At 46.1% G+C, this 12565-nt stretch overlaps 1 protein-coding gene across 1 annotated transcript; it reads left to right on the top strand.

Moving 5' to 3' along the window:
* Window positions 1-2099: 2099 nt before the first annotated feature.
* On the top strand, window positions 2100-9718 carry smyd4 (SET and MYND domain containing 4). The gene is made up of 10 exons (XM_062535725.1): window positions 2100-2299; window positions 2611-2755; window positions 3067-3156; window positions 4477-5548; window positions 5800-6042; window positions 7132-7298; window positions 7507-7642; window positions 8065-8181; window positions 8430-8553; window positions 9028-9718. The coding sequence occupies exons 1-10, from the start codon at window positions 2166-2168 to the stop codon at window positions 9155-9157; spliced, it is 2358 nt and encodes a 785-aa protein (XP_062391709.1). The 5' UTR covers window positions 2100-2165; the 3' UTR covers window positions 9158-9718.
* The last annotated feature ends 2847 nt before the right edge of the window (window positions 9719-12565 follow it).

Genomic DNA, 12565 nt, shown 5'->3' with positions numbered 1-12565 from the left:
ATAAGACACTCCTCTGCAGACATGTTTTTCTTGAGCTCACGACAGTAAGCATACTGCTGTTTGATGTTGAAGAGATGTCTCCGAAACCTGAAGAGGAGTGAATGAAACTCCACTAGTTGTTCCTGCGTCTTGTTAACCTCATCCTTCAGAGTGACTTTTACTGTTTGACCTTCCTCATTTTTTCTTGGCTTTTCTTTGACCATCCACTGGAGAAAGACAACGTTTTCATCTGCAGCATACAAACTTCACATGGGAACTGTTTGGTTCTTGCACAGTTCACATTCACCGTACATACACTGCTTATTCAAGGAACTACAACACAAACTTTTGACTAAATCTTCAAGCACTGACGATTCAATAAGCTTTATTTGTTTCAGCTTCTCTGCGACAAATGTCAGGTTTTCGTGAAGCTTGCATATACAAGTGTCCCGATCAGCAAGGGAAGGGTGAACCACCCAGAAAGGACGGAGGCGGCAGAACATGGAGTATGACAGCTATTTTGTGTTCTCTGCAAGAAATGTCCTGTGCAGATTTTTTAACGTGTCAAGGAGGAACCTCTTCTGCATCTTCTGTTTGTTCTTTGTTTTAGTTTGCCTTTTGCCAGTGGTCATTCTACTGATATCATCACGTGTGAAGAAATCTTTAAAAAAAAACAACAAAAAAAACAGATTATTTCTTAACAATGTTACCTGCCACTATCTAGATATCATTTGCCTCTCTCTCTCATTTTTTGCCTTTTTATAATGTTCCTTTATTTGAGCAATGAGTGCTGTGTGATGCAGTACAGATCTTCTGACATCACTTGGTACAGCTGTAGATTTGGTCTTCTTTTCTAAACGTTGCCGCCTTTTTTGTACTTTTCTTTGGCCCGCTTCTCTTCATTAAGAGATTTCTGTAATTCAGCTACCTGCTTTCTCAATTTGTCTTGATTTTTTCTTCCCCTCCACAGATTGTCTAAAACAAACATATAGACACTGTCAGTTTATAAGCAGTAGAAATACATAAATACTAAGTAGTTGTTGAAGAAAGAGTGTAGAAAGTTACCCGAAATGATCATATTTCTATGCACTATTGGGGTCTCTCTCTCTCTCTCTCTCTCTCTCAAATCTACAATCACTCACACTCTCTCAAGCACATAGACACACCTGAAAGCTAATTCCACATGATACATATCTTTTCCTAACCTTGTGGGCTCATGCGATATCAAGAATGACCTGCTTACTCTCCAAGACTTATAACTGTATAGTTTTAATCACTATGTAGTAAAATTAACATGAACTTGTAAATACTACTCCTAAATATGTCAGTGGGCACCGGAGAAAAACAAGATCATTGTCAATTTTTTAAACTTTAACATTTGAAAATTCCTCGTACTTTTAGTTGATAGGCCTACTATAAAGCCGTAAACAACAAACATTTACATCAACAAGAACATATGATTGGTATTACGCAATATATATTAAATATGACTAAGATTTAATAGCTATTCAACCCTGTAACAGCCATTCAACCCTGTAACATTGAAAAATGTGATGGGGTTGAATGTGATAGGGTTGAAGATTTTGTGCTAATCTGTTGCTAATTCGGGATGCTAGCAGCTACAGTACCAGTGTGCCACATGGCCTTATTCATTTAAACATTGTTATACTTTATAGCTATAAAAACATTTCTTTATAAAAACCCTAAAAATATGTGAAACTTTGACATGTTGTCATTTGTAGTCAGTAGTTTGATAAATGTTCTGAAAGGTTAGCCTAACAGTAGTACATCTTGGGACACTAGCACTACTTAAATGGCACCGAATCTGTAGAATGACTCATATACGTCATGCTTTTTACATTTTCATTATTTAAACATCTAAATCAATGCATGTATTTATACATGATATTGTGGCAGATCTGGGTGTGTAAATGGCACTTACAATGACCAGGATAAATGCTTCTAACTAGAGGTAGTGAAAATGCCCTTAAAACAGCCAAGGGCTCATAGGGTTAAATGTACCTACATCACGTCGACGTAGCCTACGCCACATTTGAGACGTCACTGTTCTGCGACGATGACATGTGTCCCGCGCACAAATCAAATGCGTGTGTTGTTCTACTGCTGGCTCTGCTTATTTGTGCAAAAGCACGTTAGCGAGGTGGCGTATTTAGAAACATAAAGTAATGGATTTACCCTGCCCAGACTGGATCAGGCACGCGGAACAGATTTGGAGTCAGTTGGATCCTGAGCAACAAAAAAAGTTATCCGTCCTGTCCGACATAGACGAAATATTTGTTTTTGGACAGTCACAGACAACGTAGGTTGTTACAGTTTCAGCCTCAGTGACAGTGCTCATAGTTTCCTCCGATGCTGAGAAAGACCAAACAAACTTTTCACTTATCGTAGGCTAGTTATACAGAAATGGCATCTACTAGTAGGCTAGTGTGTGACAGCTAACGTTATTTTGGCGATGAGGATGCTGTTTGTTCTCTTGTTTATAGGCCTATTCGTATTTTGAAAGTGTTTAACTCGAATTTATTCGCCAGCAGACTTATTTAATTGAATCTTTATATTTAGATCTCCTTTATCTTCTTGTACCTGAAAACTGTTATCTTGTAACTTATCCAGGGTCGAGGATGTCCAGGTCCTGTCCAGTATCAGCATCACCTACCCCGTGCAAAAGTGCGCTCAGAGTGCTGGGCGGTGTAGAGAGAGAGGCAACAGCAGTTTCAAAGCTAAAGACTACATGGCAGCTTCGCTACACTACTCACAGGTAGGCCTATGGTTGCTCCTTCCCAACACCGGCACGCATCCTCTGAACCTATAAGACTCCTCTAAATGTAAGCCTATGGATGAATGTATGGATATCAGTCACTTTTCAAGCCTTTTTTGTGTGTTAATATATGAATACTAGTGGGGGGATGCAAGTCTTTAACTTTGTTACAGCTACAGTTTCATACCCAAAGACCCATTATGTGTAGGCCTGCTGTCTAAAGCATTATCAGTTTACTGGAAATACATATAAATGTTTTACCTCCAAAACATGTCTGCCATCTTCCTCCTGTGTACCCTGGTGAACTGCAGGGTTTGTGCCACGCCCCGGAGGACTCTGAGCAGCTGGCACTGTGCTATGCCAACCGATCGGCTGCCCTGTTTCACCTCGCCTGCTACCAGGTGGGTACACAGTGACCTGTATGATGTCATTGGTCCGGACTCCCCAGTCGAGGCAGGAAGCAGTTGATGAGGTAGAGAGATGGAGAAACCTGTGCGGTCAGCACACCATAACACCAGCACACCATATCACCATATCCTAAGAAAACCCACCGTAACACCACCTCTTTAAGACAACATACAGTATGTGGTCTTAACACCATATCCTCATATCCTTAAGACAACTTGTGTGGTTATAACACCATAAACCCATAAGACAGTATACAGCATGTGGCCATACCACCATAACACCATAACATAACATCCTAAAACGACATGTGGTTATAACACTTTCAGAACACTGTAGCACTTTCAGATTCTCTTCAGCTGTATTTATATAGCTCCACAGTGTAGCAATATATCTCATAACACATTAACACCTTTCACTGCCACCAATTCCTTGTCTCAGGAATGTAGAGAGTGCTGTTGAGGTGTATGGTTGAATGGTGTTGTTTTGGCCTTCTTAGATTTGCTTTTACATTCTGCCACTTAGTCATTACACCATCCAATGCTTACGGCTTTGTTACACCACCTGCAGTATTATGACTCCTGATGAAACACTCAGGCCCATTGGTTTGCTTCGTAGTGTTGTAATTTAAGTACATGATCACAGATTATCCTCTTAGAGAAATATATTTTCTGTGTCATGGGTCCATCACAAACTTGAAGAAGAGTAGCTTTGCGCACATTCCACCTTGCAGGAGCAGGACAAATGGAGAGTAGCTTCAAATATACTTTCAATGACTTGCACACACAAAAACAGGTCTACCGCTTAGCCGCTCTTGCGCGTGCCATGGTCAAAGTTGAACCATGTTGAACTTTGACTGCGGCGCAATGTAAATCAGAACACCTTAACCAAGAGCAACCTAGCGGTGAGAACAGCGCATGCCGTATACAGTGTGGTCGGGCCTTTATGTATTTTGTGGTGGTTGTGCAGGACGATGTGTGTGGTTTCAAGTGTGTGGTGTCTGAGCGGAGTCTCTCCCTGTGTGCTCTCAATTTTGTTATTGATATTTTAGGCAGCACGCGACAGTAAACAATTTGACTACGGTGTCTGCGTTGTCCAACTCGATAGCTCAGTTGTTGGACAGCGCGATGGTCTCTGGTTATGTTAGCGCAGATTGAATAGGTGGTGTCGGCCAACTCGATAGCGCAGTTGTTGGACAGCGCGCGATGGTGTTAGGTTAGCGCAGGTTGACTAAGTAGCGCAAAGTGCAGCTGAATGGGTGGTGTCTATGTTGGCCAGGCTTTTGATTTGTTTTGGCTCTCCATACTTGTCTGCAGGAGAGTCTGGAGGACATCGAGCGAGCGCTGGCACACGGCTACCCCTCTCAGCTGCAGCCGAAGCTCCTCACCAGGAGAGAGCAGTGCCAGGCCCTCATACAGGCACAGCCACAGCCTGGGCAGCAGCAGACGGGCACGGTGGCACCAACCAGCATCGCAGCAGGAGTGAGTCTGCATGTCAGCCCGGAGAAAGGGCGCCATCTGGTGGCCACGAAGGGGAAGTGCGCTGGAGAGGTGCTGCTGGAGGACCAGGCCTTCAGTTGTGTGCTGATCCCAGGAGAGGGGCTCATGGGTGGGCCGGAGGGGAGGACCAAGAAGGGGACAGACAGGCCAGAAGGTTCATTTGGCACGGAGGACCGCTGCTGCCACCGTTGCCTGTGCCCGACGCTGTGCCCAGTGCCCTGCCCAAGCTGTAGTTACACACGCTACTGTGGGCAGCGGTGCCAACAGCAGGCCTGGCAGGAGCACCATCGCTGGGAGTGCCCCCTGGGGGCGGAGCTGAGAGCCGTAGGCGTCCTGGCGCAGCTGGCACTGCGGGTGGCACTGAAGGGCGGCCTGCGGCAGGTCAAGAGGGCACAAGGGTCAGAGGTCAAGGCTAGAAGCCAGTCAAAGCAGGAAGTGCCTGAGGAGGTGAAGGAGAAGGAGAGCGATGATGAGAAAGAGAACACACACACTCACGACACCACTGTGCCCTCTGCTGGACAAACCAAGCCAGTGCTGCCCACCAGTGGCTCCATGCAGATGTCTGACCTCTGTGCGGGTTGCCATGGTGATGCTTATCAGCATGTCTACAGTCTGTTACCACATGTGGAGGGACACGCCCCAAGCCTGCGATTCCTTTACGCCGTTACCATAGCAACACTGTATCAATTACTGCAGCAGGCAGGGCCTCCTCCATACTCTTGGCGAGGCGGGGACTACGGGAGTGACAGCTCTGATGGCCAATCAGTATTTGAGGATTCTGCGGCTGGAGAATGGAGTCCAGAATTGAGCATGCTGGGAGCTACAGCTCTGAGACATCTCTTACAGCTGAGGGCGAACGCCCAGGCCATCATTACTGAGAGAGTATCAGGTGAGAATACACACACCCTGCTGATGGCCATCACCACTGAGTGTCACGGTAAATAATCACACACACACATACACTCAAACATACAGGTACTGCCAGGAAAGTGTTTGAAATAAAAAAGCTTAGCGCTCTTAGACATCTCTTCTTTGATCTCTCTCTTTCTTTATTCCTCTCTCCCCTCTGATCTCTCTCTCTCTTCATTCCTCTCCTCCCTCCACTCTCTTCTCTGATCTCTCTCTTCTCTCACCTCACAGATAAGTGTGGAGCGGCGGTACAGGCCAGCCAAGAGATCCGCGTCGCTACGGCAATATACCCGACTCTCAGCCTCATGAACCACGCCTGCCGACCCAACACCAGCGTGACCTTTGACCCGGGGTACGGTGGTGGGGGCGCCCCAGATGGGACCTCGTCCCTCACCACGTCTGCCACAGGGGTCTCCGTCACAGTCCGCGCCGCCAGGGACCTGACTGCTGGAGACGAGCTGCTGCACTGCTACGGTAGGACAATTAACCACCAGGGGCAGTAGAGGGTAGGGCAATTAACCATCAGGGGCAGTAAAGGGTAGGGCAATTAACCATCAAGGGCTGTAGAGGGTAGGGCAGTTAATTATCAGGTGTAATAGCCGGTAGGGCAATTAACCATCGGGGCAGTAGAGGTTAGGGCAGTTAACCATCATGGGCTGTAGAGGGTAGGGCAATTAACCATCATGGGCTGTAGAGGGTAGGGCAATTAACCATCATGGGCTGTAGAGGGTAGGGCAATTAACCATCATGGGCTGTAGAGGGTAGGGCAATTAACCATCATGGGCTGTAGAGGGTAGGGCCAGTAGTGTTTCTGTTAGGAGGATCATTCATAGATACATGGATGTTTCATAGCACCACACAGGAATGGTAGCAGTCAACACAGAACGCTGTTCCTCCTTTTAACAACCTGTATTGTCATCTTGTGGACATTCACTCACTGTTAGTTAACCCTTCGAGACTCAGGTATTGTCTCACTGGTACTTAAACCTCTGAGATCACCACCCCTAACCTGACTTTCGCCAGATCCTGTAGTTCGCTGTCTGCTTCACACAAGGATCTGGGACTTCTAGATAGGAGATGTATTTATGAAGGCGGGTCCTTGTAAAACATCCTCGCATGTGATTTGATAAACCACTTGCCTGTTATCTTGAATGACGTGCTAGGCTTCTTCAAGCTCTTGCCAAACCCGGTCGGAAGAAGAGTAAAAACATCCTTGCCACCAATAAATGTCTTCAAAACTATTCCCTGTTAATCTTTTTAAAGAATGAATACTCGATAGATTCGACAAAACGGTTGAAATAGCAGAATCAATGTCAGCACAAGACTCCTCGCTGCGTGCCGCCATTGTTATTTGAATCAAACACTCGCTTCGGCGCTCCTGATTGGTTGCTCATTTTTTGATCACTGGCAGGGGTTTGGATTGCCCTCGCGTCCAGACCCTTGTGTGGAGCTCAGCGAAACGCCTCTGGTGGAGCATGGCGGAACTACAAGGGTCTGGCGAGAGTCAGGCTACACCACCCCAGCCCTCTTTGAAATTCTCCTCTCCTGTCTGGTGCCTCTCAGGTCCCCACTGCAGCCGGATGAAGGTGCAGGAGCGACAGCGCCTCCTCCTGGAGCAGTACCGCTTCACCTGTCAGTGTGAGGCCTGCCTGCAGGACCTGAAGTCACCACCAGAGGGCTCTCTCACCACCACGCATTACAAGTGTCCCATATGTGCCAAAGCTCTGCAGGTAGGTGTGTGTGTGTGTGTGTGTGTGTCTCTGTGGGTGTGTGTAGAAGGTTCATTGGAGATACAAAATACAAAATATTTTTAGCAAACAGTAAATGATGTGAGCCGGTTCATATAGTATAGTTTAATAGTTTAGTGTTCTAAACACTAAAGTATTATAAACTATTAGTGTTAATATTTTGTTGTTGTTATTCCTGTTCCTCCTGCAGACGGGAGCTGGCGGTTATGTGTGTGTGCGTAAGGGCTGTTCAGGGCAGCTGTCCAGCAGGGAGGCGGAGCAGACCCTGCAGGTCATCACAGCACGGCTGGATCAGGCTCTGGAGCTGCTGGACCTGGACAGGCCTGGTGAGGACACACTTACTGCCTTCATCTCGCTCTCTCTCCTCTATCTATTGCCCTGGTGTCTCTCTCTATCCCTCTCCTGTCTGTCTGTCTGTCTCTCTCTCTCTATCCCTATCCCTCTCCTGTCTGTCTCTCTCTCTCTCACACTCACTTTCTCTCTCTCAATTTCAATTAAATTCAATGGAGCTTTATTGGCATGACTCAAATAAGCAGTAATTGCCAAAGCTGACATATTACAAAACAAGCAGATACAATATCTGTTTGGGGTGGAATGGAAACAAATGAACTTATAGGAACTATTTACTATCTATGAAGCCTAGATTTGAAAGGAAACTTAAATAATTAGAAAAGTAAAATAAATAGAAATATTATAATTTTAAAAAGATATTGTCAACATGCTACCATGATCTCTCTCTGTCTGTCAGACGAGGCCCTCAGGCTTCTCCAGGAAGCTCTGAGTAGAGCAAAGCGCCACCTGCTGGAGACACACAAACTGCAGGGTAAACTCTCTGATACCACTGCCAGAGCCTACGCAAGCATGGGTGAGTTACAGTACTTGCGCACACACACACACACACACACACACACACACACCACACACACACGCACCACACACACACATACACACACTCTTTCTGTCTCTCTCATACTCTCTCACACACAAACACACACTCACATGCACATTTGTTCTGTCTCGCTCACACACACACACACATGCACACACTTTCTGTCTCTCTCATACTCACACACACACTCTCTCTCTCACTCTAACACTAATGTCCTCCTGCAGGTAGCTGGTGTGAGGCGGCGTCCCACCTGAGCCGCAGTGTGTTGTGGGTCCGCGGGCAGTTTGGAGCGGACAGTGTGGAGGTGGGACAGCAGCTCTTCAAACTGGCACAGCTGCACTTCAACGGGTCAGTACCCAGCGCAGGGGAGGGGCTGGGCATGTCAATCAACAGGGCTGGGGGAGGGGACAGACATGACTGGATCAGTGGCCAACACAGGGGAAGGGCCGGGTCGGGGGGGGGGGGGGGCGGGGTATTGCTTGAATTAACTTTGTTTATTATTGCTATTCTCCCTAATGTAGTCTGACCAACTTTTTGCTTTTTGACATTGTTCACTGTTTAATTGATTATTGTATTGTTTTTATTTGTATGTCGCTTTGGACTAAGTCGTCTGCCAAATCCCATAACAATAACCATAAACACTTTTGACACAATAGAGATGGCAATGCACCGAGAGCTGTGAGGTGGGACAGTGATGAGAGTGTGTGTGTGTGTGTGTGTGTGTGTGTGTGTGTGTGTGTGTGTGTGTGTGTGTGTGTGTGTGTGTGTGTGTGTGTGTGTGTGTGTGTGTGTGTGTGTGTGTGTGTGTGTGTGTGTCCTCAGAGGGCAGGCTGGCCAGTCTCTCTCTGTGATCGCCGAGGCTCAGAGGGTTCTCGTTCTCCACCGCCGTGCCCACAGTGAGGAACTACAGGAGCTCAGAGCCATGGAGAACTGTGTTAGAGGAGCACTGTGAACACACACACACACACACACACACACACACACTACAGGAGCTCAGAGCCATGGAGAACTGTCTGAGAGGAGCACTGTGAACAAACACACACACACACACACACACACACACCATCATGCCAAGAAGCACACCCATTGTGACAGAATTACACGCAGAAACACAGACTGAGACTGAACACAAAATATTGGATGTGGATTTGATGTAAATGCAAAACTATTTGTTTACACTCGGAGCAATCTAACAGAGTAATGTAATGCTTTTAGAAGTGTGTGTGTGTGTGTGTGTGTGTGTGTGTGTGTGTGTGTGTGTGTGTGTGTGTGTGTGTGTGTGTGTGTGTGTGTGTGTGTGTGTGTGTGTGTGTGTGTGTGTGTGTGTGTGTGTGTGTGTGCACTGCGTGCGTGTGTGTGTACTCTTTGACCTGCAGGGGGAACTCTCAGTTCACTAGAGGAGAGAGGAGTTTCAGTTGTTGGCACATGAGGCACGGCACTTCACATGACCTTACAGGCGTCCTAGTGTAAAATACATGTAAATCATTTCTATGTGTAAATATACATCAAATATAATATGACAAATAAACAAATTTAAGTAATATTGTTCTTTATAATGTTCATTATTTTTCTTTGAATTTCTATTGAAATTACTGGCTAAAATGACTGGCTAAATATTTCTATGAGATATTAAAATGACTGCAGATCCCTCAGGGAAACCAATTTATTGTATGACTCAGAATGAGGTTCTGCCTCAGAATAGCCCGGTTACCAAGCTGACCTGTCAAAGGCTCAGAGCCTGCAGGTGCTCGCCCGTAACTGCGGAGATGAGTTTTCCCCCGGAACCCCCCGAAGCATGAGATAGTTGTGGTGATGGTGGAGGTGGTGCTCATTGTTCATTATGCTAAATATATATTAAACGCTATTAGATTGTAAAAGGCTCACCCTGCAGGCTGCAGCTTTATGGAGTGAGTGGTTGTGATGGTATAAGATGAGAAGCTGATATCAAGCTGCAGCTGAAAAAAAGTACCAGCCTCTGCGTCTGCCCCATCAGTTTACAGTAACACGTGCATGCCAACCAACGGACCAGTCTGTCTGACTCATCAGTTTAAAGGAACACTTCTCCGTTTTTTCATATTAAACTATGTTATCCCCTTAATTAAGACGAGTTGATACATACCTCTCACGTTTCAATGCGTGCATTCACTGGCTCTGGCGCCCGGCACAACTTTGATAGCACTTAGCTAGCCCAATGCATTCATTAGGATCCAGAGATGAAGTTAGAAGCCACCTCCATGTTTTCCCTATTAAAAGACAGTTACACGAGTAGTCACACGACCAAGTATGGTGAGACAAAATAAAACGTGGTGCATTTCTAAGCAGGTATAAGGGAGAGCTATATTGTGTGGCGGAATAACATTGGGAGCATTTAGACTCTGCGCAGTAATATCCTCACTCCAAAGTGAAATTGAAAGTGCAAGAGTGAGGATATTAATGCGCCACACAATATAGTTATCCGTCTTACCTGCTTACAAATGCACCACGTTTTATTTTGTCTCACCATACTTGGTCGTGTGACTACTCGTGTAACTGTATTTTAATAGGGAAAATATGGAGGTGTTTGGTCGCTTCTAACTTCATCTGTTTGGATCCTAATGAATGCATTGGACTAGCTAAGTGCTAAAAAAGTTGTGCCGCCCGCCAGAGCCAGTGAGTGCACGCATTGAAACGTGAGAGGTATGTATCAACTCGTCTTAGTTAAGGGAATAACATAGTTTAATATGAAAAAACGGTGAAGTGTTCCTTTAATGCCCACATGCCAACCAACAGACCAGTCTGTCTGCCCCATCAGTTTAACGTGCATGCCAACCAACAGGTCTGTCTGCCCCATCAGTTTAACACGTGCATGCCAACCAACAGACCAGTCTGTCGGCCTCATCAGTTTACTGCCCACATGCCAACCAGCGGACCAGTCACTCTCTGACCCTTCAGTTTTTAATAGTCGCACGCCAACTAAAGGGCAATGATCTGCGTGACCTTTCTGCCGATGATGAGCTGTCGGCCCGTGATGATGTAACGGCGCGGCCGGGAGGAGACATCAGCGTGGCGCCTGGCACGGCAGCCGTGGGAGGTGTGCGGGGAGCGAGGTCCTCCTCTACGCCGCCAACGACTCCCCTCCCTGCCCACGCCTCCTCCTCCTTCTCCTCCGCCGCCGCGACTGCACGGAGAAGGTCAACGCAGAGGACACAAACTCAGTCCAGAGCTGCGGTGTGTGCAGGGACGCGGGGGGGAGGGGTCGGCGCAACTCTCAAGAGCGCTTTCAGTAGTGCTTTTTAGGGAAGGGTCAGTCTGACTTTCGCAGGGTTGCGAATACACTTGCGCAATGCCAATGGACATCAAAGCTGTTTTTGAAAGTGGCCTAATTAACTCTACAGGCAGATTAACTGGTGAACAAGGGAGTCTAGCAGAGGGATGCTATTAAAAAATGCTTTGAGAAGCAGATTCTGCTGCATCCACATGATGACCTCGACTGTACGTCTTCGGTCATGAGGTCACAGTGGCAGATTAAAAGAAATCAGACACACAGAATACAGTATGTGCTAAATGCTAAATATAGGATGCTAATTAGGATGTAAGCTATATTTTAGAGCTATATGGCACCATAGTTCTAATATATGAGTCCTCAGTAAGGCCGTATATTTCTCACACTGTATGGGGAACATATAAGTCGTTCCTTGACATGAGAGTGCATTAAAGGGATAATCCGGAGTGAAATGCACTTTCGATCAATTTTTCGGACTATTGGGAGTACATACGTTGAGTTGACACCAAAATCATGTCATTCGGATGTATTTTGAGAAAGTTCGAGTTCACCGTTTTTAGCCTGGAAGTGACCGGGGCAAGTCCTTTCGCCGCTACAAAACGCTATTTTTATACCTCTTCTACTGTTCCAACTACACTTACGTGGTAGTGAGTAGAGGGTCCCTAAAGCAAAACCGAAGTATCCCCACGTCTTTATGTGGTCGGATAGAGAGTCCAGAATGAATTTAACCCTCTACTCACTACCACGTAAGTGTAGTGTTGGTTGGAACAATAGAAGAGGTATAAAAATAGCGTTTTGTAGCGGCGAAAGGACTTGCCCCGGTCACTTCCAGGCTAACGAGTTTTGGCTAACGAGTTTTGGCTAAAAACGGTGAACTCGAACATTCTCAAAATACATCCGAATGACATGATTTTGGTGTCAACTCAAGGTATGAACTCCCAATAGTCCGAAAAATTGATCTAAAGTGCATTTCACTCCGGATTATCCCTTTAATACACATTAGGGAATAGGATAAGATAACTATGCCCTGCAAAACAGCTGTCTATTGTAAAAAATATACCCGGAACTCACACTAAAATACAATGCAGTAAAGCAATG

Source organism: Sardina pilchardus, chromosome 5, assembly GCF_963854185.1.
Source record: "Sardina pilchardus chromosome 5, fSarPil1.1, whole genome shotgun sequence".
Lineage (NCBI taxonomy): Eukaryota > Metazoa > Chordata > Actinopteri > Clupeiformes > Clupeidae > Sardina > Sardina pilchardus.
Note: the sequence above shows the minus strand (reverse complement) of the source record. Positions and strands in the feature narration are given on the sequence as shown.